The sequence below is a fragment of the Colossoma macropomum genome, unplaced genomic scaffold (assembly GCF_904425465.1).
Source record: "Colossoma macropomum unplaced genomic scaffold, Colossoma_macropomum, whole genome shotgun sequence".
Taxonomy (NCBI): domain Eukaryota; kingdom Metazoa; phylum Chordata; class Actinopteri; order Characiformes; family Serrasalmidae; genus Colossoma; species Colossoma macropomum.
The window spans coordinates 4269542-4296970 of NW_023494785.1; the positions used below are offsets into that span (position 1 = coordinate 4269542).

Consider the following 27429-nt stretch of genomic DNA (forward strand, 5'->3'; position numbering starts at 1 on the left):
ACCTTTAAAGTAATACCTAAAGTAATGCCCATATTGTGCAGCCCTACATGGTCATTAAAAGCCACTGACCTCTTTAATGTCCACCAGGGACCTGGAGTGGCGGCTCAGCCGCTGCTCTTTCTCCTGCGGAGTGAAGCGGGACTTTATGGGGAGGGGGGAGCTCTCCCCCACCGGGCAGGCTGCCGGGAGGGGGCTCAGCGGAGTATCGAAGATCATCTCGTAATGTCTGACGAGCAGCTCCACGATCAGGGCCTGGTAGGGGTAGTCCACCAGAGAGGAGAGCGAGACGTCGGCGTCGGCCTGCCGCGGTTTGATCAGCGTGGGGCCGAAGATGATGCCCAGGTTACTGGCGGTCATCTTGTTCTCCTCGGCTTTCTCCGTCACCCTGGAATAAAAGAAAAATGTTACATTACAATAAATCAATAAATGAATGAATGAATAAATAAATAAACATATTTACAATTATAAAAAATGCCAATGACAACTATTCTAATATTTTTTTAATCGTGAAAATTTTTGGCCAAAAACCAAACCAGAGAATTGGGTTTTTATTAATGCATTAATCTCAATTTATTTATTTTTGTTATTGTTGTTGCTGTTTGAACTGTGTCTGTAATAATTGGTCCAGGAGGGCAAAGAAAACGGCTTCTTTTTAACCACTGTTTCTAATTCTCGTTCCCACTGAAATGGTTTGTAGTGTTTTGTAGGCCTTGCTCTGCAATTAATCTTGGACTAAAAATGGCTAAAAACCTAAACTAACAGTTTTGCCCATTTTCAGCCCAAAATGACGGTGCGCCCCTAATAATTTTGGTCATATGAGAATCCACTGTTACAAAGAACACTGTAGCAGTATAAAAGCATAACTGCCCTGCGTGAATCTGGAGCTGTTACCTGTGCAGATGGCGTATGAGCAGCTGCAGGGTTTTGTAGTGAGTGGCCGGAAGCTGCCGCAGCAGGTCTTTGATCTTAAAGAGGACCCGGTTGAGCTCCACGCTGACCTGCGGCGCATCGGAGGCCGGACTGCCCCCAGACATCTCCGCCTCATCCACGATGATGCTCTGACACTCTTTGGCGAGACCGATGAAGTCGTTATAGTAACGGAAGAGGATGAGAGGTTCTGGAAGCTGTGGAGGAGCAAATGATAATTTTGCTTATTTACAGGGAGAGCAGGCATTACTTGTACCTGCACTAAGGTACTACTTATGTTCTGCACTGTTCATTAGTGACAGTACACGTTTTAGAGCACATGTAGATGCATGTAGGCCATAAAATGATTCTAATATTAATCCTGAAATAACCAAATTTCAGTTAAATAATGCATTTTATAAGTTATCTGCCCCATTTTTATCTAGTATATCATGGCTGTCAGAATAAAACCTTGTATCTCCATTTTTGTCCGTTTTTACATTTCGGTCTAATTCAAAAACTCCACTCACACTTTACATTGTGTTAAAATTTCATGATGAACTGAACAGAAATGCTTCAAAATGACTGAAAAAAATCTTCTTACATTAACTTCCATTCAAAGTTTAGAAAGTTTTTCCTTCTCCTGTAAAATTTTGGAGATGCAAGGTTTTACTCATGCAGCAAAGATATCCATCCATTACCATCAAATCAAGCAGACTTAGATGATGTGGATGCGTACCTGTCGCAGGTAGAGTTTGAGGACATTGCTGATGTCATGAGGGTAGAGGTCAGAGAGCTCCACTAAATCTTTGCCGTTCTCAAAAGCTTGGCACAGTTTCTCCACGCGGGATTTGGCCCCGTTGACTCTGTAGATTCCCTATAAACAAAGCAGAACTACAAGTGAGTCATATGGCCACTTGTTACTATGCAGTTTATTCAGTTACTGCACACAGGTTTTTGTCTATAATTGGTCTAAATGTCTTTTTTTTATGATATGCGCAGTTGTTTAGTATTCTAAAAGGACTGATGATACCCATCATATACTCAGAGTAGCGTACTGTGACGTGATTTATCACGATATCGTAATATCGCCCACCCCTAAGCAGGTCAATCGCTATGGTCCCAGTGTACAGTGAAGTGTGGAACAGAATAAAGGACACACCTTGATGCTGAGCGCCCTGTTCTCGATCTCTGAGGTGCACTTCTTGATGATGAAGGGAATTCCGTCTGGGCTGTTTCTGGCCGCCTGGGCAAAGTCCACAGCAAACAGGTGCAGTTTACCCTGCAGCTTCTTATGACCACACTGGATGGCCAACGTCTCCAGACACTTCTTATGGCAGGCCAGGGAACACTGGAGACGAGAGAAAGTAAGGAAAAACAAAGAGAGAAAGAGAGAGAATAACATGTTTATGTATAAATGATGTGCTTTCTAAAACGTACATGAAGATCCCAAGGCTAGCCGAGTAAGTTAACGTATAATCTACTTTAAACTGCTGGTCAAAACAAAAAAAGGGGAAAAAAAAAGCTTTTTTTATCTTCTCAGGAAAGTCAGGCGAGTGTCCACTAAACAGATAATTTACTTTGCATGGACTTAAATGAAGAGAGACACACTCCTGAGACAAAACACTGAGCTTCTATGAGTTTTTTCCCCAACTATGACGTCAATACTGTCAATATAAATAGCTAACTGCATAACAAACAACATTTGCATTTAATTTACTGGTTCAAGTCTGCACTTACAGCATTTTTCTGATTGTTTTCACAAATAAAACATGACAAAAATGTAAAGAATGTACAGAAAACAAAACAGAACAACTGTAACTAAGCATTAAATTCAAATTCAAATAAAATATCCCTTCTTCTACTTACAAACATAACTGTGGCGTAGATTGAAAGTTAACAATCTGCACTTTCCACACCACCTACCAACTTTTCTTTACAGTAGTGGTGGCCAGAACCAGTGGTCACAAGGTCTGCACATATAGCTAGCCACTTCATTTGCTATCCAAAACAACTAGTGACCCTACAGGTGTCTTCCGAGTTTTTATATGTGATGTTGATGATGGTGATAATCTCTCTTTGTGGACTAGTTTGCCTTGCATGCACTTCTCTGTCATAAAGGTGTCTAAAAGAATACGTTTTAGGCCAAAACCTTCTCTCAAACTGTCATAAACAGTGTCTCTGTCATAATGCAGCACATTTGTAATAATCTAATGTAATAACTTTCTGTGAGGGAGCTTTTAGAGGTGGACGTCTGATTCCTATCACCACCTCTGTGAGCAATTCTGACTTAGTAATTTTCTCTAGAACAAAGCATTTCACACCAAAACGCTGAGTGACTTATGCAGAAATTTAAAAAAATTGGTGGAATTCCCCTTCAAGTATTAACCGGCGTGAACTGCATTTGGAAAGAGCTTACCTCCTCGCACTCTGCGCCGTGGAACACCACCAGGCTGTCGCACTCTCTGCATTTGGACGGTGCCCGCAGCTTCCTCAGCTTGTGCGTCTGCGCCGCCTTCGACATCTGCGTGTTCCGGAAGGGCCCGGGGGAGCTGGCCGTCTCCGTCACCATCTCGTTCAGCCCTGAGGAGCACAGGCCAAAACGGTCTAACCGAGTCCTCTGTCCAGGAACATTTAAATCTCTCAACACATGCTCTGCACATCCAACCTGCTGCTGCTCGTAGCGGCCAGTCAGCATACCTAGAATTCTACACATCCTGTGAAGTAACAACCCCAAAGAGCGTCACTGTTGCAGGACGTCCTGAAGGCTTTCTGCAGTCTGACACTGTTTAAGGTTGAGAGGGAAAACCTGCCTAGACTGGAGTATGAAGGATTCTACTGGAGCGCATGTTTGGGTTTCTAAGGTTAAGGAGGAACCTTGTGTCACTGTCAGCTTACAAAATTTAATTCACAGCTTTGTGCAAAAGTTTTGGCGCCCCTAGTCAAATGACGTTTTGTTGATAGTCATAATAATTCAACACATCCTCTTAACGCAAATACTGCTTATTTGCTGACTTTATTCCTAGTTATGTTTATACTCATTGTGTTGTAAACTACCTATTACCACAGTGCAATACCTGAAAATCAACAAAACTTGTCATTTGACCAACTTTTGCATACTGTAAAATACTATTATAATCATTATTATTATTACTATTATTGTTATTGTTGTTTTAATAATAATAATAATAATAATAATACTGGTGAGTAAATCATGATTCAATATCAATATCGTCCAGAAAATATCATAATGTAAACTTCAGTTCATATCGTCTGGTTTTAAATGTATAGTATGTTTAATTCCGGTCCGAAAACCCAAATTCTCACCATTATCAGAAGGCGAGGGGGGCTCTCTCTCGTCCAGGTCATCTGCCGACGACATGGTTCCCGTGGAGGGGGTCCGGGGAAGCCTCCTCTTAAAGTCCCCTAGAGCAGGGCAGAGAAGTCCAGCTATGAGCCTCATTTCTTCCACAGAGCATACAAGCCTGTTCTGGGCCAAAGCTAGCGTCCTCAGAGGCAGCTTCTAGTGCTGCCCACATACAAGTGAGTTCTGGACAGACAGAGGAGGACCTCTGCCTTTAAAGTGCTTCCTCAGCAGTGAGCGCATGTCAGGGATCATGACCTGCTCTGAGTCCCACCCGAGAGCCATTCACACTTCTGATCGCTAATCAGTCTCGGCCTCCATTCTCAGAGCACTGCTGCTAATGACCGCCAAGAAAGGCCTGATATTACACACAAGCCTCCTGTAGATGACCAATGATAGTTTAGTCAAAAAGATCCCATTTAATTTCCCCTTTACCCAAAATGTCAGTCAATGTTTGTTGTGTGATGTGTTTTTTTTAGTTCTGCACTAGAGCTACGAGGCTAATGTAGCTAGGTAATGGAAGCTAATGTTCAGCAGTTAGCATGTTGCTACCTGCGACTATCTACTGAGTTTGCCTACCTTAAACTCTGTGTAGTTGTTCGGTACCTCTAAAGGACTTTATTATGTGGTTTCTAATCCTGTATGACATCCTTCAATCCTGTATGTTTTTTAGTTCTGCACTAGAGCTATGAGGCTAAAGTAGCTAGGTAATGGAAGCTAATGGTGCTACCTGCATCTATCTACTGTGTTTGCTTATCTCAAACTGTGTGTACTTGTTCAGTGTCTCTAATAGTCTCTATTATGTGGGTTTTGATCATGTATCACATCTTTAAACCCTGTATGGGTTTTTTAGTTTTGCACTGGAGCTACGAGGCTAACATGGCTAAGTAATGGAAGCTAATGTACAGCAGTTAGCATGGTGCTACCTGCATCTATCTACTGTGTTTGCTTACCTCAAACAGTGTGGAGGTTCATTATCTCTACAGGACTTTATCATGTGGTTTTTGACCCTGTATGACACACTGTTATCTTTAAACATGGACTAAAGCACAGGCTGCTGCTACTGATTTTAGCCGTGCAGTGTGCTATTGTTTAAATATGTGTATATATATATATATATATATATATATATATATATATATATATATATATATATATATATACACATACATACACACACATACACACACACACCAGATACATCTATGTGAGATAAACACAAACAGCTAATAAATGAACAGCTAATTAATAAACAGCTTAACAGTGAGGTATGTTATGAGGCAGTTATGCAGTTAGCACAATGCTAATTGGTGGTGTGTAAGATTTAAATGCTTGTTAGCTACATTAGCTTTGTAGCTTTAGTACAATAACTAAAGAAGCCAACTTTATAGACCAAACACGCCTTGGCTTATTGACTACATTTTAGCTAAACGGGTAAAACTATGTACATCTGATGTCTGGTAGCCCATTAAGAGCTGAGTGTGATTTGAGTATGTGTGTGATGTGGATACTCAGAGACACGGCTGTGCAGATTTGATCAGTGTGAAGTGTCAAACCTAACATCTTAAAGGATTAAAATATTTTCAGATCACTTCAAAGTGAAATGTTTTCCACTATGAATGGCTCCACTTTTAGCACCTAATCATCAATGACTATGAGTGACAATGAGAACGACTTCACATTTTTACAGAAATTTAATATAAACTTTCTAAAACAAAGGACTGATTTCCCAAACCCAGATTAAGCCCAAGCCCACGCAGATAGCAGCTCTGGATCGATTCTGGCTTTCCTATGTGAGTGTTGGTTGACTGCCGGGTAGATGGTAGGCATGCGGGCCAGAATAGGGCCAGATCCTCGATGGCTTCATCCCATTTTGCCTTGTGTCTACATTTGTGGGACAACTGGCATAAATGTTGTGGACCAGCAATATAGTTGGGCCAGATTGGGGACAGATTTGGGCCATATCCTTTAGTCCTTCTCAGTTTATAGTGTGTGTGCCAGATCTGGGCTGAGAACCCAGCCATATACTGGGCCAGACCAAGCCAAGGATGTGGCCCACAAGTGGCCCAGACAAATTCTGCTAACTGGGTAGACTAAACAAAGATTTTCAGTGGTGGCTCCTCACATGCAATTTAGACTAGGCTTAATCCATGACTGGGAAACTGGCCCAGAGTATGAAGAACAACAGGAAATTGCATCTTAAATTCTTTAAAAGTGAAGTGACTGTAATTCTGTCTACACATTCTGAGCATACCTACAGACAATACGGAGAGCGCCTGCAGGCTGTATGTGAAGATTTGAGGAAGAGGCCGTGTTTCTGTGTTTCTGTGTTTACCCTCACTAGTCTGTGGTGGTGGATCTTTCCTCGGGTGATTAGAGGAGTGTTTGAGGTATGAAGGAGTAAAGCTGTGTGTACGTGAGTGTTTGAGCATGTGTGTGACTATGTGTGTGAAAATGCAAGAGCCAGTGCTATAATACTATCAATACTACTACTACTATTACTAATAATAATAATAATAATTACAATGAATGCAATTTTCACACAAAGTAAATGGAAGCTGATGTTTCATATCATGTAAAGGCATAAAAATGGGCGTATATTGTATTTTGTATATTTATCTACATCACTGAAAAGTTTATGATCACTTTCCATAATAACTGCTGCTATTTTAGTCAATAATAACATTAAATAATGTACAATTTAATGCTATAAAATTTTTTAATGCTAATTAAATACTATAGGTTAGACACTAGAAAGTATTTTAAGACATTTTACTCAATATTTGATTCTGGAACACAAAAAAGTTATTAAAAGATAAACAATATACTGTTACATTTATTCAATGTATTTACAATATTTATTCTATTTATTTATAATAATGTCTTGATTTATTTGCCCACTTTTTAAACACAAGGCATTGTGGATATTAATTTTCTTAGAACTTTATTCTGGATATAAACTTTGTTCTAACTTCATTCTGGATGTCAATTTAAAATTTTAAAATGATTTAAAAATAAATTCATCTGCAACACAACACTGAATTCGAAATATATATATATATATATATATATATATATATATATATATATATATATATATATATATATATATATATATATATGAGTGGGTGTATACTGTACCTGGGCTGGCTGTAGGTGAGTCCATGGAGCGAGACTCACTGCTGCCCCCTGCACTTTCCGAGTCACTGCACATCCCCCCACCCTGACTGCCTGCAGACCAGGGTTTAAATTGAGGCTGGATCCGCAGAGCTGTCTCACACACACACACACACACACACACACACACAAATAAACATAATCACTCTTTGGATCACCCACATCAAGGTTTACACTGTACAATATAATGGAGATTATCGGTGTTCATAAATTCTACAGTTCACATTTTCTCTCTGTGGAGTAACGTTTCTAGACAGAATGTTGTTTTGCAGTGTTTAAACTCATTTCTGAGCTTGGACTGACTAAGTGTAAAAACTGTAGTGGCTAAAGCAGTGGTTCTCAGCTCTGGTCCTGCACGGTTAAGTGTTCTGCCTGCTCTGATACTATCACAGGTTCACGTTTCAAAAAAGCTGGGACAGGGGCAACAAAAGACTGGTAAAGTTGGTAAAGCAGGTGGAACATCTCACAACTAATTAGGTTAATTGGCAACAGGTCAGTAACATGACTGGGTATAAAAAGAGCATCTCAGAGAGGCTGAGTCTTTCAGAAGTTTAGATAAGGAGGGGTTCACCACTCTGTGAACACGGAAAATAGTGCAACAATTCAAGAATAACATTTGCCAACGTAAAATAGCAAAGAACTTGGAGATTTCATCTTCTACGGTGCATAATATCAATAAAAAACACTAAGAATCCAGAGAAATCTCTGCATGCAAGGGACAAGGCTGAAAACCACTACTGGCTTGCCGTGATCTTTGGGCCCTCAGGCAGCACTGCATTAAAAAAACAGACACGATTCTTTTGTGAAAATCACCTCATGGGCTCAGGAACACTTCTGAAAACCACTGTTTGTAAACACAAAGAACAAGCCATACCATTGCTGCCACCTTCTGTGGGCCCAAGCTCATTTAAAACGGACTGAGGGGAAGTGGAAAAGTGTCCTGTGGTCCGACAAATCAAAATTTGAATTTTTTTGGAAATCATGGACACTGTGTCCTCCAGGCTAAAGAGGAGAGGGACCATCCAGCATGTTATCAGCGCACAGTTCAAAAGCCATGATGGTATGAGGGGGCATCAGTGCACATGGCATGGGTGACGTGCACATCTGTGAAGGCGCCATTAATGCTGAACGATATATACAGGTTTTGGAGCAACATATGCTGACATCCAGATGACGTCTTTTTCAGGGAACACCTTGATTTTTTCAGCAAGACAATGTAAAACCACATTCTTCATATATTACAGCAGCATGACTTCTTATTAAAAGAGTCCAGGTGCTAAACTGGCCTGCCTGCAGTCCAGATCTGTCACCCACTAATAACATTTGCCGCATCATGAAATGAAAAATATGACAAATGAGCCCCTGAACTGGTGAGCAGCTGAAATCCTATATCAAACAAGAATGGGAAAACATTTCACTTCCAAAACGACAGCAGTGTCTCCTCAGTTCCCAAACGCTTACAGAGTGTTGTTAAAAGAAGAGGTGATGAAACACAGTGGTAAACAGGCCCCCGTCCCAACTTTTTTGGAACGTGTTGCTGGCATCAAATTCAAAATGGGCATATATTTATTTTCAACATTTGATATGTTCTCTTTGTACTATTTTCACTTAAATACAAGGCTTAAATGATTAGCACATCATTTCATTCTGTTTTTATTTACATTTTGCACAGCATCCCAACTTGGGAAATGGGGTTGTGTATACATACACACAATGTAAATGCTGCAAAAACATGACATAAACTGCAGAACAAAACCTGAAGTGGAAATATTCACATTCAGTAGCATGTATGTAAAATAATAACTAAAGCGAAGAGCACAGGACGCATAAAGAGTAAACAAGTGGCACGTCTATGATTTGGTGATGTGGGTTACTGATAAGAGATGTTAGCTGTAATCTGTTTTAAGATGCATTGCATGTACGACCTGCAGCAGAGGACCACACCCCTGAACCCCTTGTCAACCTTCCCTCTATCTACATCCAGTTCACACGCTCTCACGGCCTCCATTGTCCGTCCTGAAGGCGTTAACGGAGCTGTTTCATCTCTCCCCAAAACACGTTTATCAGGACCGGAGCAGCAGATAGGATCTGAAGTCATTAGCTGAGGAACGGCTCGAGGTCGGCAGCAGAAAGAGAGCTGAACTTAGGCCTGATTCACTTACAGCATTCCACAGGAAGCCGGCCAAACCCCTCTTTTGTCATGCAATCTAGAGTGATGTTGAAAAAGCGCGGTTTGGCCTTTTGAGGGCGATAAACAGGAATGCGTGATCACACAGCACGCTTAACACGGGCTCTAATTACATTACATTCAGGAGGTGAAGAGAACCTACGTATATTCAAACAGGAGGACAACCTGACAGGACAAAAGCTGTTTTCGTCAGAGCTGGTAAACTGATTTCCTCTCAGCTGGATCCACTTTGTGTGCTGTGGAGCTCCAGAAGCTCAGTAAGGGATGCACCACTATTATTCTGAATGCTTACTGCACCTTTATTAACATTTCTGTTCATAGTTTTTTCATAGTTAATAATCCACAGACGTTCAAATTATTAACAAACTATCTGGTGTTCCTTCTTAAGAGGGTTAGGATTAGGGTTAGGATTAGGTTTTGGATTGGGGGATGTGGGTTAGGATTAGGATTAGGGCCAGGGTGATGGAAATTTAAGGTGAATTTCATAGATATTTAGACGAACATGAGTTTAATGGAAAGTAAGCATCTACCAAGTACCTACAAACAAAACAACATCTGCAAACAAAGTGGTACATCATGTTTTGCATACTGTTCAACTATTACAGCATGATGGTCAACAGTCTGCATGCAATTTGCACAATTAATCTACTCTGATTAACTCTTCTACTCATCTTCTACTCCTCCACTATTCACATTCTTATACACTCGTATGCAAAAGTTTTGGCACCCCGGTCCCGACATGTTTTGATGATTTTCTAAGTGAAAGAAGTTACATGTCCTCTACAGAGATCACACTTTTATGCACATTTTAAAGCACAGTTCCTGTTTATTTGCTGAATTTAACATATTGGTGAAAAATAAAACATAAAATGTGGTCTGTGCAAAAGTTACAGCACATTTTATATTTTATGTTTAACTTTTTTGCTATATTAAACTCAGTAAATGAACAGAACTTGCACACTATAATGTGCAGGGAAAAAAAAGTCAAATTCAACGTTACTCTGCATAACTTATTTTCAGAAAATCAACAGACACCAGGGGATTTTTAGCATGAAAAGTGGGTTGGGTTGTTCACCCACCTCACACAGTCTTATCTTTCACATTTTTAATAGTACTTTATTATATAGTACTGTATACAATAATTGCGAGCCTTGTTTCTATGTCCTTGTGTACTTACTTAGGACTTACTTAGAACAGGGTCAACAACGTGTGGCTCTGGAGCCACATGCAGCTCTTTTGCTGCCCTGTTGTGGCTCCACAGCAGGATTAGATTTGTATGTAAAAATAAAATAATCCTCCTTTACAGTAAAATAAAGCTCTGCTGATCGTTCAACTCAGTTTAACAATAAATGGTCTTAAACACTGGAGTTAATGTAGAACTGCTGATTCACCCTTTAACCCTGAACATCAGCACAGACTGCTGGTCACCATAGCAACGACCACAATCTCGCCTAGCCAGTAGCTAACAAAACAGCAAAGAGAGAGATTTAAGATGAAGATCGATTATTTGAAGACAAATGTACTTATTTGTGTTTATAATCACTCCAGCTGGTTTCCTGATACGTTTAATCTGCAACGAGAAACTGACAAACACTAAAAAGTCACGAAGCTGAAGTCGCTTCTCATTCACCAGATTCTTGTTCAAATTGTCCCGTTCCACCTTAAATGGTACAGCAGTTACATTCTGGCACCTCAGGCTCCATTTAAGGTGGAACGGGAAAATTCAAACAATAAGCTAGCAAATGAGAAGCGACTTCAGCCTCGTAAAAATCAAACGTTGAGAGACATTTTACAAGAAACTGTTCTACTTTCGAGGAAAAGTTTCCTGCTGGAGATGTAAGAAAAGTGGCTGTAGCTGAGCTAAAGCTTAAAGCAGAGCAAAATAAGGCCGCATTTTCGTTTATATTATATTTTTATCCTATACTAGTACATCAGCACATACTGAGACATATTTACAGCCAAGATGGTAAAATGGACATAAACTGTTGTGGCTCCCAAGGTGGTTTGATTTTTGTTGATAGGACAAAATGGCTCTTCTTTTGGGTTGCGACCCCTGCTTTGTTGGATTTAGTACATTGTACTGAACTGTCTGTTTACTTGCCATCTGGTAGTCTATATGATGAGATGACAAAATCATTCTTCCTTGTCACTATTTTTCCCATCACATCAAAAATGCATCACATAACAAGATTCTCATTATTTATCATTCTCTATATGTGCATAAAAGCATGACCATGAAAAAAAACATACCTTGAATGTCCGTGCTGCTGTGGGAGCGTCTCTCGGCTATCTTCCCCGTGCGAGTGGCCACCAGACCCTCCACCTCGTCTGAGCTCAGAAAGTCTCCAGACGCCACAGACACCTGTGACGACAGGCTGGTGCTTGCGGACCTCTTATTGAGAGGAGACCTGCAAAGAAGAGCCACAACAAACAGCCTCTAACACCAGAACCTCTAACGTTTACCATCTTATGTGTATACATAGGGTAACTTGGGGAAGTAAGCCCCCCAGGGGGAGATGTCCCCCGCCTTCTTATTTACTCTCCAGATGAAACGACAAGGCCAAGTCTAATCTTGACACATTTACCGAATGGCTGTGGTTTCATTCACTGAGAAATTCATCTTGATGACCACATTCCTGGAATTTTTTCCTTAAAAAAAAACTTTGAGGTCTGTTAATTTATTATTGTTTTATTAGATAACAGCGATATATGCATTTAGATTAAGTTACACAAGAAAAGCAAAGATTTTTTTTTATTTTTTATTTTGAAGTGGAAATGTGAGTAAAGACCTTTGGGGCAAAAGTCCTCCCTAACATTTGAGTTACATGCTAGCTGTAGTGGTCAGTAGCTAGAATTACGCAACATTTTTAACCGTTTTGCTGGAGATAAGTTTGAGTGTGAGTTCGGCAGAGTTACATCCACTGATCTGTTTTGTCATGGGCAATTATTGTTTACGCTTACCAGGGCTGTTTATCAGGTCTTACCAATAACCAATAATAACATAATAACGTAATATCCATCCATCCATCCATCATCTAAACCGCTTATCCTTCTGGGTCGCGGTGGGGTGCTGGAGCCTATCCCAGCTGTCATTGGGCGGAAGGCAGGATACACCCTGGACAGGTCGCCAGTCCATCGCAGGGTAATAACGTAATATGTTCATGCAATTAATATCTCATGGTTGTGATTACAGTGAAGAGAAGCTCCCTATGGATTTCAGACGAACTTAAAACTCTGTTCTGTCCATTTCGCCTCAGGCTACTTTTTTGAACGGAGGAAAATACAGTGCAGCCAATCAGAACAGAGGTCATTTACATATATATATAACAAAAAAACAGCCTGTTTAATTCTAAGGGAAAGAAATAAAGAAATGTTGGGAAATTCTGGAAATGTCAAAACGGCAGATGTTACAAGTGGACATGCGGTCAGAGACACATATGACCACACAGCATCGGTAGTGTGAATGCTAAATGCGTCCATTTGCATCCACGACCTTATTAAATCAGCTAACTCATCCCGTTTGTTTAGGGAGCTGCATTAGGAGTCCACATGATCTAGACAGCTCTGATATTTCCATGAGCGAGAACTCACGGCAGTGAGTGACTAGCGTAGTAAATGTGGGCGGTTCCCCTCCTCCAGTCACGAAATCACATCATTATTGGCCAGAGATGCATTCCAGACACAGAAATGGCAGGAGAACCATGGAAGTGTGTGTTGTTCAGCTATACACTGCAAAAATAGTATCTTGCCAAGTAAAATTATCTTAAATATAGTCAATAAATCTAATATTTCTCCTGTTGAGATTGTTGTAAGCTTATTTTGAGATTATTTAACTTTTTTCTAGACATTTTAAACTGTTTTTGGATTTGTCCCCCAGTTTCTCCCCAATTTAGTTGCCTCCAATTCCACCCACTAGTTAGGACTCCCCCAGTAACGTGATCCCACCAGCGCTAGGAGGGCAAAGGAAAACACAGGCTTCCTCTGAGTCCACAGCATCTTTTCGAACCACTAACACAGCATCACTGCACAGCTCAACACGCTCAGAGGAGAACACTAACTGCCAGATCTGTTATGTCAGCTAAAAGACGCCTGCACTGACTAGAATCGTGCTGAATGATGGGGGGAGACGGGGGGCCATCCTACCCACCCAGAAAGCGAGGCTAATTGCTCTCTTGGACTCCCGGCCACGGACGGCTGTAGCATCACCAGGGACCGGACACGCAATCTCCTGATGATAAGACCAATGCTTAGACAGTTGCACCACTCGGGAGCCTTTTTACCCTGTTTTCAGTAAATTTATTTAGTCATTTTTTCTCACTATACTGGCAGATAATTTTGCTTGTTTTAAGAAATGTGCTTGAAACCAGCTAAATTATCTACCAGCACAGATAATTCTACTTAATTAAATTACTTAAAACAGTAAAAATGTCTAGGAATAAGGTAAATAATCTTATAATTAGTGCACAACCATCTCAAAATAAGAAATATCAGATATACCGACTAAACTTAAGATCATTTTACTTGACAAGATACCATTTTTTTGCAATGTACGTCTTGTGATCAGATCATTTGACAGGAATGTTAACACCAATTATGAACAGGACCAAAAAAAACAAACAACAAACACAGATCTGGGCCCTTTAAAGTCACTCGAGCACCCAAGTGACTCTCTTTTTTGGAGCTCCAAGGCTGAAGTAGCCAAGTAGCTAGTTCACACCCCACCAGTTAGTATCAAACTGCATATTTAAATCACCACACCGGCCTCGAACTGTGTGGTGTTCAGTAAACGACCTGATTATGTGTTTTCTGACGCTCTAATACACAGTAGCCACATGTCAGTGTGGAATCCCACTGCTGTGTTTTTTGTCTCTTTTCCCACAGGGCTGCCCCCCGGGGGTCTTTTTGATCCACAAACAGTGGCAGGAGGAGGAGGAGGAAGCAGCTCTTTCTCTCTTCCACAGTATCTGTGTCCGCCTCTGAATCGCACTGCTGACTTTACAAGCCCCCCGACAAAAGGGATTTCCAATGAATGTGTTAACGGCCCGGTTTACGGGCAGAGGGCCTCCGGCCAGCGCCGGAAACGCTGCAGGTCAGCTGACTCTCCCAGCGCTGTGGGTTAGTGGGTTAACGGGAGTTTAGCTGGGTGGGCCGTCCAGAGTCGGGGGGCTGAGTCGGGGTGGGAATCTGGAACGTGAAAGCTGCTTTGATTCAGGCTTCCAGAAAAGACGAGGGCGCCAACAGTTTAGTAAAAACGCAACTCTCTCCCCATGTCTCTCACTCTCTTTCTCTATCTCTCTCGACCTGAAAGCTGAGTAAAAACACAACTCTCTCTCTCTCTCTGTTTCTCTCACTCTTCCTTTCACTTTTACTCTTTCACTTCTTCTCGCTCCCTGTCTCTCTCTTTCTTTCTCACTGTTTCTCCCTCACACTTTTGCTTTCTCTCTCTCGCTCTTTTACTCTTTCACTCTCTTTTTTACAATCCCTCTCTTTCCCTTCTTCTCACTTTCTCAGTGTCTCACTCTCTTTCTTCCTCTCTTTCTCACTCTTTCCCACTGTCTTTCATTCTCACATTTTTCTCTCTCTCTTGTTCTGTATTTTACTCTTTCTTGCTTTTTCATTCTTTCTCTGTCTCTATCTTTTTCTTTCGTTCCTCTCTCTCTCTCTGAGTCACAGTTTCTTTCCCATTCTCTTGTTAACTCAGTGTCTCTCTCTCTCACTCTCAGTCTCTCTCTCTCTCTCATTCACTCTCACAGAGTGTCTCTCTCACTCTCAGTCTCTCTCCCATTCGCTCTCAGAGTGTCTTTCTTACTCTCAGTCTCTTTCTCTTTTTCCCTCGCTTTCACTCTCAGTCTCTCTTTCTTTGTCTCAAACTCTCTCTCTCTCTCTCTTTAACTCTCTCAGAGTCTCTCTCTTAGTCTTTCTCTCTCTCCCTCTCCCTCTCTCACGATCACAACCTGACAACTGAGTAAAAACATGCCCCCCCCACATTCTCCCTCTCTCTCTCTCTCTATCTCGTTCTATCACTCTCTACTCTCCTCACAGTCACTTCCTCAGTAAGGGGCCTGAGGGCGTTTGCTGAATTGTGTTTCATTCCTTACAGCACCCACCTTCTCTGCGTATTTCCCTCTCCCTCCCTCTATCCGCATTCCCTTCTCCCCCTCTACTCCTCCACCTCTCTGAACTTTAAGAGTTCCTGCTTATGCTCGCGTTTGTGTTTTGGAATCAGCCTCAGGACTGAGCTGGTTGGCCTCCAGCTTTCCTCAGAAAACATACATTATTATTAGGCCTGCAGCTCTGGATTATTTCTATGATTAATTACCATATTGTTTTCTGCTTGATTGATCAGCGTTTAATTTAAGCCTCCTTACGTTTCTCTTTTCAAACCTGTCTGACTCGAGTCAGGTGTGTCAGAGCAGGGAAAGCAGCACACAGTGCAGAGTCTTACCCTGCGTTCTGAATCGCAGCTCCATCGAAAGAGAAGGACTCCGCTCTGCTCCTGTCCGACGCCAGACCCCTCACAAACTCCGTGTAGCGCTGCCCCGGCTCGTACAGCTTAGCGCTCTCGCACAGCGTCTGATTATTCACAGGTATGCTGACCACCTGAGCCTGCTGCATCTGGAACCAGTTCACCGTCACCTGCACAGCACATGCAACACATCGCTTAAAGGGCCCATATCACGGAAAACTTTTTTCTATTCTATTTCAATTTTTCTATTTCTTTTTAAATAAAAAAAATCTCAGTATGTAAAAATACTAAAGTTTACAAAAGCTGAAGTTTTAAAACAGCCTGTTTTGAAAGACTTTTTTAGATGCCATAAAAGACCAACCTATATACATACATACATCTATTTCACCCATAGCACTTTAGCTCCGCCCCTTTATGCTGAAGTTATAGGGACCGTTTCAGTCAGGACTGCTTTTCTGAATGTGGCCCAAAGCAGCGCAGCCAATCAGAACAGACTCATTTACATACATCAGTCTTAAAAGTGCACCAAAAAAACAGGCAGTTTAATTTTACAGAATAAAGAGAGGTACTCCTAAAAAGATGGTTCTTCAAGGGTTCTTTAATAAAGACAATGGTTCCATGTAGAACCATGAACACTACAAAAACGTGCACATTGAAATGGTTCTTCAGATTGATGGAGAATGTGTTGTACATGGTTCTATAGCTTGACACTGTAACAACAGCAGAACACCTTTTGGTGCTATGTGGAACCGTTTTCCACAGTTCAGCTGAGGAACAAACTGCATTATATTTCTACTGTGAAAGGGTCAGAGATGATCCTTAGTGCTCACTGTTTTGTGTGATCAGTGGGATTTAAAGGGGAGTAAAAGACGCTGTTTTGGGTGCAGCTTTGTAACTCACAGCTTTGAGCGTGAGGTCACACTGGAAGACGAGGGTGCGGATCTGGGCCAGGATGTCACGCTTAGCGTTTGCCAGGTCGGCCTTCTTCACTCCTACGTCTGTGACGCAGTGCTTATAGTGTTCTCTGGCTTCTTCTGCCTGTAACGCAGCCGAATAAACACAGAATAAACACACATAACATTAATACAATACACAGTGATTTTATGCATGACAAATGTTTTTGTTTAACTATTTCCAAATCTGTTCTAGTTGTAGTTTTCATGCAGTACCTGGTTCAGCTAATCAGTGCTATCTATCTATATATATATATATATATATATACACACACACACACACACACACACACACATACATACATATATGGGACATATTAGTACAGCATATACATACTATGTGACATACATATATAATGTGAAATACACATATAATACATAAGCAACAAATTATTAGTAGTAGTACACATATTATTAGATTTTGGATCACTTTAGGGTTTTAGATCATGTTTTGAGTTTTGGATCAGATCACATTTTGGGTTTTAAAATCACATTTTGGGGCATATAGGACATATTACTGCATATAGATACTTACATTTATAATACACATGGGAAATATTATTACTGCACATAGATATTTGTATATATCAGATACGTGACATGTTATTATCACATACAGATACTTAAATATACACAGAATACATAAGCAACAAATTATTATTACATACAGAAACTTACATATATATATATAATGCAAATGGTATATGGGACATATTGTCATTAAATAAAGATATTTACAATACAAAGCATACAGGCCTTATTATTACTTACATACATATTATTGCTTGTACCTGCCCAAATGATTACATATGACCGTATATAACACATATGGAACAAATTATTATTACATATAGATGAATACCTATATATAATATTTATGGGAAATATGCTGTTATCACTTACACAGGACAACACATACAGGCCATATTATTACATATACATTTTTTCATATATTTAATACAGATGGACACGTGTATGACACCCGTATGGCCCTCACCGTGACACTGTGTGTATGGATGGTCTATATACCTTCTGCAGTGCTTCATCCTCCAGTCTGCGTCTCTTCTCCAGCTGTTTTCCTCCGGCCCCCAGCTGGTCCTCCTCAGCGCGGCTGGTGGAGCTTCGAGCTCTCTCGTACTCCTCCTGCCTCTGAGCCTTCAGCACACGGGCTTTCTTCAGAGCGCTCTCAGCCTCATGCTGAACAAACACATACAGAAATATCTATCATTTATTGATATGGAAACATATGGACAGGGTAAATGACGACTCTGCACTTTCCTCAGGCAGCTTATAATGATGAAAACAGACACAACAATGAAAACAACAGCGGCAGGAATTGGAGCATCTCCAGTATATTAATGTGCCGGGATATTTTCACTCCTGCACACAGCTGGAAAAGCACACTTTGGGAAAACACTGAGAAAATCAATTAAACATGTGGGCGTGTTTGTGGGTGAGGCATTTGTTGAGTGGACATAATAATACATAGAGAGCAAGTCTAGGTGTTTTGCATCTGTGCTGTGAATTTACATAAAAAAACCAATATAAATCGACGAAATAACCTCTTGCTTTGAGCAACTGAAGCAGAGCGACCTCTGACCTTTACCTTCAGTGATTACTAACAGACCACTGTAGGAATGACAACAGCAGGTCTGCTATCTGTAAGAAACAGGAGGAACCCTCTTAAACCCTGTAATGACCTCGAGTTCCAGCCAAAAACAACCCTCAATTTCCTAAAAAAATAAAAAGGGGCTTTCCAGTGATTTCAGCGTGGCTAACACAGCCCTGCAGTGAGTTTGGTATGGAAGCCCATTCCTGACAGGAAGAGGAGGAAAAGTATGAGCGTGGGTTCTGGATCATGTTCTGGATCATGTTTTGGGTTTTGGGTCACGTTTTGGGTTTGGAATTATTTGGGTTTGAGATCATGGATCACAATTTCATGATGAAAAAGGGGCTTTCCAGCATTTTCAGCACAGCTGACAAGACACTACCATTTACACAGAATCCATTCCTGCCAGGAAGGGGGGAAAAGTACCACCTTGGGTTTTCGAGCATATTTTGGGTTTGAGATCATGCTTTCAGTTTTAAAGCATGTTTTGGATCACGTTTTTGGGTTTTGGATTAGGTTCTGGATCACATTTTGTGTTCTGGATTTCTTGGGTTCTGGATTACATTTTGGATTTTGCATTATATTTTGGGTTCTGGATTACATTTTGGGTTTTGGATTATATTTTGGGTTCTGGATTACATGTTGGGCTTCTGATTATATTTCAGATCACATTTTTAATTATTATCATATTTTGGATCATGATTTGGATCACTTTTTGGGTTTTGGATTAGGTTCTGGATCACATTTTGCGTTCTGGATTTCATGGGGTCTGGATTACATTTTAGGCTTTGGATTATATTTTGGGTTCTGGATTACATTTTGAGTTTTGGATTATATTTTGGGTTCTGGATTACATTTTGGGCTTTTGATTATATTTCGAATACACAGTTATAACACATAAATAAAAAGACCAACAGTGAGCTGTTATATCTGATGAATATGCATATCTTACATATCTGGTAGGTTTAATGCTGACTGACCGAGAAGACAAAGCAAGATAAAGTAACCAGGAAGATCTGAGGTTTAACAGTATAGATGAAAGTGGCCTCACTATTGAGGTGTAACTACTTGTTAACAATTTTTCATGTGTTTACGACCTAATTAATAACCATGAATAAATTCATAAGCCCTTTATACGGGCAGTTTTTTCTAAAATTGTACCATTATTCTGAATAAGTCACTATTTTGAATACATACGTCCTTATTTTGAGGTACTAAATCAGATTCTTGAGAAAATAAGTCACTATTTTGAGATACTAAGCCAATATTTGGACACACTGCTGCCAGAAGCAGAGAATAAAAATGCTGTAAATGATCTGTTCTCCTCTACCTGGTGGGAATGAGCTTCCACAGTTAAGAGCTGATTTGTCAGAGCTGTAAAAGAAACACAATTTTTCTGACAGCACTGCTTTGCTGCACTGTTGGCTTTAGCTGACCTTAAAAAACAACAAGACAAAAAGATCCGCCCACCATTTTCTTCTGCTCCCTCTGCCACTGCTCCTTCACCTCCTTCCTCAGCTTGTCCAGCTCATTCTTCCGTGTCAGGAGTGGCTACAGCAAGAGAAACACCAACACAAACACACATGTTCCTCCATCAAAAGAGCAATATGACCCTTCAAAATACAAGTCTTCAGTGAATGTCCATCATACCTGCATGAACTTGTTGGCCTGGAGAGCGGCGGCCGTGTGCTGCAGGACTTTGCTGTGCTCGATATCATTCTTAAAGGCAGTGATGTAGATGTCCCGGAACGGCATGTGATCCTGTTCAGTCATAACAAACATGCAATTATATATACGAAACGCCCAGCACAGTCACTGCGCTCAGCAAGTACAGTGAATATAGTTACAGGACTGCGCTGTAATAATCAGATATAACCCTTGCGTGGTGTTCAGGTCTGCGGGACCCATTTTCAGTGTTTACCAAAAAAAAATGATGTGATTTATTATTATTTCAACCTCAGATTCTTGTCCTTTACTCATTTTCTGTGAAGAACATATAAAATAACCCATTTTCAGTGTCTTCACTCTGTTCACCCCCCACACATTTATATTACACATGTGGTGTTGGGTGAACCTGCGGGGAGTAAAAGTGTGGAGGTGCTGTGTCCTTCACTCTGTTCTCCTCCTACATGGCTGGCTGTTAGTGTGTGTGTGTGTGTGTCTGTGTGTGTGTGTGTGTGTGTGTCTGTGTGTGTGTGTGTGAGAGGGTGGACAACATGGACAGGCTGCTGACTGGCTACAGCTGCTAAAGGAGAACCCTACACTGGCCACTTCTGATATTTTAAACATCTGGTATTTTTACATAAATTGTTATGGCTGTATTGATTTAAAAAAAATCAATAGTGCGGTGGGTCCAGCAGACCACTGAGTAACAAACACATCAACACCACACAAGGGTCAAAAATCTGTTTATCTGGACAGTAAATGTTTTATTTGGCCAGAAAAACGCTAATAATAAGTATAATAACATTAATATAATAAGCAGTGATGAGCTGTATTATTTATTGATACATATTATCTGAAGACAAACTTTGTTTTTCTAACTAGCTCATCAGAAACCAACTGCTTTTTATTTGAAATAATAAGCTCTTGTTATTTTTATTGTATTTATGTTCAATAAATTATGTTTGGGCACCCAGTCAAATTACAATTTGCTAAGTTTCTAAGTAAAAATAAGTTTGCATGTTCTCTATAGGGAAAACATTTTAATGCACAAATACTGTTTACTTGCTGAATTTAATATACTGGAAAAAAATAACATAAAATGTAGTCTGTGCAAAAGTTATGGCACATTTTATATTTAATTTTCCGACATATTAACCTCTTAAAATGTATAATTTATAAACCTATCACATACTAAGGTTTATTATTCAGTAACTACAGGCACTTCAGTGTAAACAGGTTGAGCTATTCATGGGTTATATAAGTGTGTAATAACACTTTGGGCCCAAAAGCGGACCCTGGCCATGTAAGGGGTTAAACCAATAAATGTGGATATAAAATAAGTACATATAATGCAGTAAAATTTGCAGATAAGTGTCATATGTAAGTGTGCTCTCTGTGGGGGATGTGTTACTTATTTTCACTTGGAAAATTAACAAAACACGTCATTTGAGCAGGGGTGCTCAAACTTTTGCACACAACTGTATGGTGTTTTTACAGGCCAAAACTTGTTTGCCAGGATATCTGTTTTAAAACAATGTGCTTAGGGGCCTAAAATGTTTGCACAAAACTGAGCATAAACAATACACTAAATAGCATATAATAATTGAGAATTATTGAACATCGCTAGAAATTACCTGCTGACTCGCCAGGGTCTTCGCGGACTCGGCCATTTTGGCGAGGCTTTTGGCGCACTCCATATCTGGAAGTGAAAGTGTTGGTTACAAAACGTCCTGCGCATAATGGATGAGAGGTGGGAGCCCGCGGGGGCTGCCGGAGGGGGGTGTAAAAGTGGAAAATAAACAGGGCAGGATGGTTATCTCCCAGCACACACACTGACTCCCTGTGTACACAGAGTAAAGCCCTGAGATTTGTAAAAGAGCAACTGTTAGTGTGGAATGCAGAGAGCAGTTAGAGAGCCGACGCTTCAGAGAGAGAGAGAGAGAGAAAAAGCACAAAGACGTAAAAGGTGACCAACCAAGAGATGCTGATTCGTCTCCATAATCATAAACACTGCTGAGTTCATTAATCAGTGCAATGACATTTTTTTAGAATGGAAAGAAACAGAGACGGACATACAGATGCTTTCTCATCCATATGACACAATATATACGCTGAATATTTAGCATATTCAAGCTTAAAGAGGAATTCCACTTATTTTTCAAAATTTCTGCATAATTAAATGGTTAAGATGTAAACAGAGTCATTCAGAGTGGTTTGGTGTGAAACGCTCTGCTCTAGAGAAACTTACTGAGTCAGAACTGTTCACAGTGGTGGTGATAGGAACCAGACATCCACCTCTAAAAGCTCCCTCACAGAAAGTTACTGCAGTAAGTGGTTGTAAATTCACTGCCTGGTGACTGAGACATTGTTTTATGACAGTTTTGAGAGGTGGAGAGGTACACGCGGGGCATTGTGAGGCAAAATAGTCCCCAGTCATTTTTCAGATGTATTTATTTTTCAAATCTTTCCATCATCAACGTTCCATATAAACTCAGAAGACTCGTGTAGGTTCACTGGTGGTTTTGATGGTAAATAAAATGTCTATGTTTGTGTTGTAGTCATGGCGACCCCTGGTTCCTATCACCACCACTGTAAAGACATCTGAGTCTGTATGTTTCTCTGCAGTGAACCATTTCACACCAAACCACTCTGAATGACTCTGTTTACATTTCAATGACTGATTTATGCCATCAACAGAATTCCCTTTTAAATATGGACAAAGATAGATCACACCTTATTTGAATGGTCCTCTACAGATGAAAAAATGTTTACCCTAGTTAATCTGGTGAAACCTAGGAAATTATCAACAGAATAAGGTTTAGGGTTCAAGTCGAGGTTAAGGTTAGGATTAGAGAGAGTGTCAGATTTAATGCAGTGGAAAAATGAAGTGAAATTAAAAAGATAACGAGACCTGATTTCATACAGCCATTGTTTGTATTATCTGGCAGCTTTGTTTTCTTTTATTGCTGTTGCATCTTTATGACTTTGAGAGATGGCTGAGTGGGGAAAAAACAAGAGCTACTAAACCGGGGGTCGGCAACATATGTCTCCGGACCAACATGCGGCTCTTTTACTGCCCTGTTGTGGCTCCACAGCAGAATTAGATTTGTAGGTAAAAATAAAATAATCCTCCTTTACAGTAAAATAAAGCTCTGCTGATCGTTCAACACAGTTTAACAATAAATGGTCTTAAACTCTGGAATTAATGTAGAACTGCTAATTTACCCTTTAACCCTGAACATCAGCGCACAGACTGCTGGTCACCATAGCAACACAGACAGTCTTGCCTAGCTAGTAGCTAACGAAACGGCAAAGAGAAAGATTTAAAACAAACATCGATAATTTGGAGATGAATTAACTTATTTGCATTTATAATCACTCCAGCTGGTTTCCTGATACGTTTAATCTGCAAAGAGAAACTGACAAACACTAAAAAGTCAAAAAGCTGAAGTCAGTTTCTCGTTCAAATTGTCCCATTCCACCTTAAATAGTGCCTGAGGTGCCAGAATGTACCTGCTGCATCATTTAAGGTGGAACAGCAGAATTTGAACAATAAGCTGGCGAATGAGAAGCGACTTCAGCCTCGTAAAAATCAAACGTTGAGAGACATTTTACAAGAAACTGTTCTACTTTTGAAAAGTTTCCTGCTGGAGATGTGAGAAAAGCAGCTGTAGCTGAGCTAAAGCTTAAAGCAGAGCAAAGTAAGTCTGTGTTTTCATTACATTTTTTAGCCTATACTAGCACATCAGCACATACTGAGACATATTTACAGCCAAGATGGTAAAATGGACATAAAATGTTGTGGCTCCTGAGATGGTTTGATATTTGCTGAAAGGTCAAAATGGCTCTTCTTAACATTTGGGTTGCCAATCTAAACACTTGTTAATGACTCATTAAGTCACCATAGCTCATTTATGATGACACTGCATTGCTATTTTAAGATTACAACCCAAATCTGTGCACTTTTAATACATTTATTCATACTAACTCACTCAGTTAGATCAGACAGGCAGACTGACCTCCTATACTGTGATGGTCTGAATGCAAACCCAGTTCAATTCATGCTCATAACTGTAGATGTTACACACTGCGTTAAAGCTGTAAGATCAATAACTGATAAGCCTCCAGCGGTCAGAGGCCTGAACAGTCGAGGACGGAGGTTCCTCACCCATGCTGAGGCGCTTGTCCACCCAGTTGAGCAGCTCCTTGGTGTATTTGGACCAGGCTTTGGCGTAGAGGAGAGCGGACTCCACCCCACTGTCGCTCTGCAGCAGAACACCATCCAGCTCCTCCACTGGCACCGGCGCTGATGGACCTGAGGGAGCAGAAAGAACCCATTTATTTAGGTCATCAGGTCAAAGATTCTATATGTGCTTTGTACCAGTTTGGCTTCAATGGCTGTTCTAGATACAGGGCCAACTTCCAAATCAGAGTAAGGTTGAGTGGGCGTGTGAGTCGGGGGGTGGTTCTTTAAAAGTTCTTTGGTAAAGACAATGGTTCTACATGGAACCATGAACACTCAAAGAACCTTTTGCATAATTATATGGTTCTTTGCATGGTGAAATCGTTCTTCGAATGACAGAGAATGTGCTGTAGATGGTTCTATATAGAACTTTTTTGAAAAGGTTCTATAATAGCACCAAAAAGGGTTCTTCTATTGTCACACTCTTCAAAAATGATGGCTCTTCTTTCTTTAGCAAAGAAAATAGTTCTACATATAACCATGGACACTCGAAGAACACTGTGGTTGATTAAAGGGTTCTTTGCATCGTAAAAGGGTTCTTTAGATCCAAAGAGAATGTGCTGTAGATGCTTCTATACAAAACCTTTTGGAAAATGGCTCTCTAGAGCACCACAGGGTTCTTCCATTGTAACCATGCCAAGCTTGTAACAATAGAAGAACCCTTTTCGGTGCTATATAGAACCCTTTTTAAAAGGTTTCAATAAAGAACCATCTACAGCACATTCTCATCAATCTCAAGAACCTGAACCGTTTATTCATGCAAACGGTTCTTTGAGTGTTCATGGTTCTATATCGAATCACTTTCTTTACTAAAGAACCCTAGAAGAACCCTTTTTGGTGCTATACAGAACCCTTTTCAAAATAGTTATATATAGAACCATCTACAGCACATTCTCCATCAATCTGAAGAACGATTTCACCATGCAAAGAATACTGAATTCTTTATAGTAGATACTGAATAATTCACAGTACTGAATAATTTATAGTAGATACTGAATAATTTATAGTAGATACTGAATCCTTTATAGTAGATACTGAATCCTTTATAGTAGATACTGAATAATTCACAGTACTAAATAATTTATAGTAGATACTGAATAATTTATAGTAGATACTGAATCCTTTATAGTAGATACTGAATAATTCACAGTACTGAATAATTTATAGTAGATACTGAATACTTTATACTTTAACGATTTCACCATGCAAAGAACCATTTAAGCATGCAAAACGTTCTTTGAGTGTTCATGGTTCTATATAGAAGCATTTTCTTTACTAAAGAACCTTAAAGAACCATCATTTTTATGTGCGTTAAAGCTCGTGTTCAGACGACTCTCCGATGGGTTTGATCTTATCAGAAGCTTCTGATCACAACAATTACTAAGAAATTCATGTAAATATTCACAAGATTCTACTTTTTGTTCAGATTGTTGTGCTGATACTAAAAAACTGTATTAAAGAAAAGAAGAAAATCTGAAGTGTTGTATGACTGAATGGCAGATATAATCCACTTGCTGACATTGAGTTGAAGGTGCTTATTAACAGGGACTGAGAGCAAAGCCGCCCAGACAGAGATTTAAAATAACAGAGACAGAGACGAGGACTGTAAATGTATATATGCAAACACAAACGGCTTCAAAGCAGCAGCGAAACCAGATCTAAGGTACTGGACATGTACGTAATAGGATACGTGTGAGATCTATGGTGTCTGCGGAGGCTGGGACGAATAATATTTCATAAAATAATACAAAATAAAACAAAATAAAATATTTGAAACATGTTGAAAAAACCCTGCAGCATTTTTGTAACACTTCAGCTAATCATTGAGAAAATCATTCACTCAGTGTTTGCAAAACCACAGAATTCACTGATCATTAACCTCAGAAGTATTTTTAGTTAAACTACATACAGCTGCTGAGGTAACCTAGCAACCCAGGCCTGCACCCATGGCTCACCTGGAGGGTCATCTTTCTCCGGAGCGCATCCCCCAGACTCCACCGACAGGTTCTCCGAAGACTGAAGGAGGAGGCAGACAGACAGATGACACAGAAAGACATGAGGCCAAGGAGAAGAAAAGGCGGGTACAGAGGCAGGTATCTAGTACTGGGTTTGAGAACCGCTGCAGTAAAGAAACAAATCAAGACGCTCTGTAAAGTAATAATGACCATGTTTTGATACTGAGAACAGTTTCAGTTTTAATGAGCGAAAATTCTGATAAATGATCATATTGGCTGATATAATTTTATACAGTCTACTGTAGTGAAGGGTCTATATGTGCCCTGACTCTTCAATTCACTCTCACAGTTACAGAACCTGCACACCTGTTTTAAAGAAGATACTAAACATTCATAGTAGTCACTTAGTAACATACAGTAGATACTGAATACTTTATAGCAGGTACTGAATAATTCATAGTAGATACTGAATTCTTTATAGTACATCCTGAATAATTCACAGTACTGAATAATTTATAGTAGATACTGAATCCTTTATAGTAGATACTGAATAATTCACAGTACTGAATAATTTATAGTAGATACTGAATCCTTTATAGTAGATACTGAATAATTTATAGTAGATACTGAATCCTTTATAGTAGGTACTGAATAATTCACAGTACTGAATAATTTATAGTAGATACTGAATCCTTTATAGTAGGTACTGAATAATTCACAGTACTGAATAATTTATAGTAGATACTGGATAATTTATAGTAGATACTGAATCCTTTATAGTAGGTACTGAATAATTCACAGTACTGAATAATTTATAGTAGATACTGAATCCTTTATAGTAGATACTGAATAATTCACAGTACTGAATAATTTATAGTAGATACTGAATAATTTATAGTAGAT

At 39.9% G+C, this 27429-nt stretch overlaps 1 protein-coding gene across 3 annotated transcripts in view; it reads right to left on the reverse strand.

Annotated features, from left to right (window-relative positions):
* Positions 1–27429, reverse strand: part of arhgap29a (Rho GTPase activating protein 29a) — a 97454-nt gene that overhangs the window by 3107 nt on the left and 66918 nt on the right. For all 3 annotated transcript variants that reach the window (XM_036581590.1, XM_036581609.1, XM_036581600.1), the window contains 16 exons: positions 26527–26587; positions 24497–24643; positions 21963–22027; positions 20314–20424; positions 20134–20214; positions 18084–18251; positions 17002–17139; positions 16081–16271; positions 11886–12043; positions 7412–7540; positions 4234–4332; positions 3326–3489; positions 2069–2257; positions 1646–1783; positions 892–1124; positions 70–385 (listed from right to left, as the gene is read on the reverse strand). In XM_036581590.1, coding sequence (XP_036437483.1) covers positions 70–385; positions 892–1124; positions 1646–1783; positions 2069–2257; positions 3326–3489; positions 4234–4332; positions 7412–7540; positions 11886–12043; positions 16081–16271; positions 17002–17139; positions 18084–18251; positions 20134–20214; positions 20314–20424; positions 21963–22027; positions 24497–24643; positions 26527–26587 — 2388 coding nt within the window. The remainder of the gene's footprint in view (positions 1–69; positions 386–891; positions 1125–1645; positions 1784–2068; positions 2258–3325; positions 3490–4233; positions 4333–7411; positions 7541–11885; positions 12044–16080; positions 16272–17001; positions 17140–18083; positions 18252–20133; positions 20215–20313; positions 20425–21962; positions 22028–24496; positions 24644–26526; positions 26588–27429) is intronic.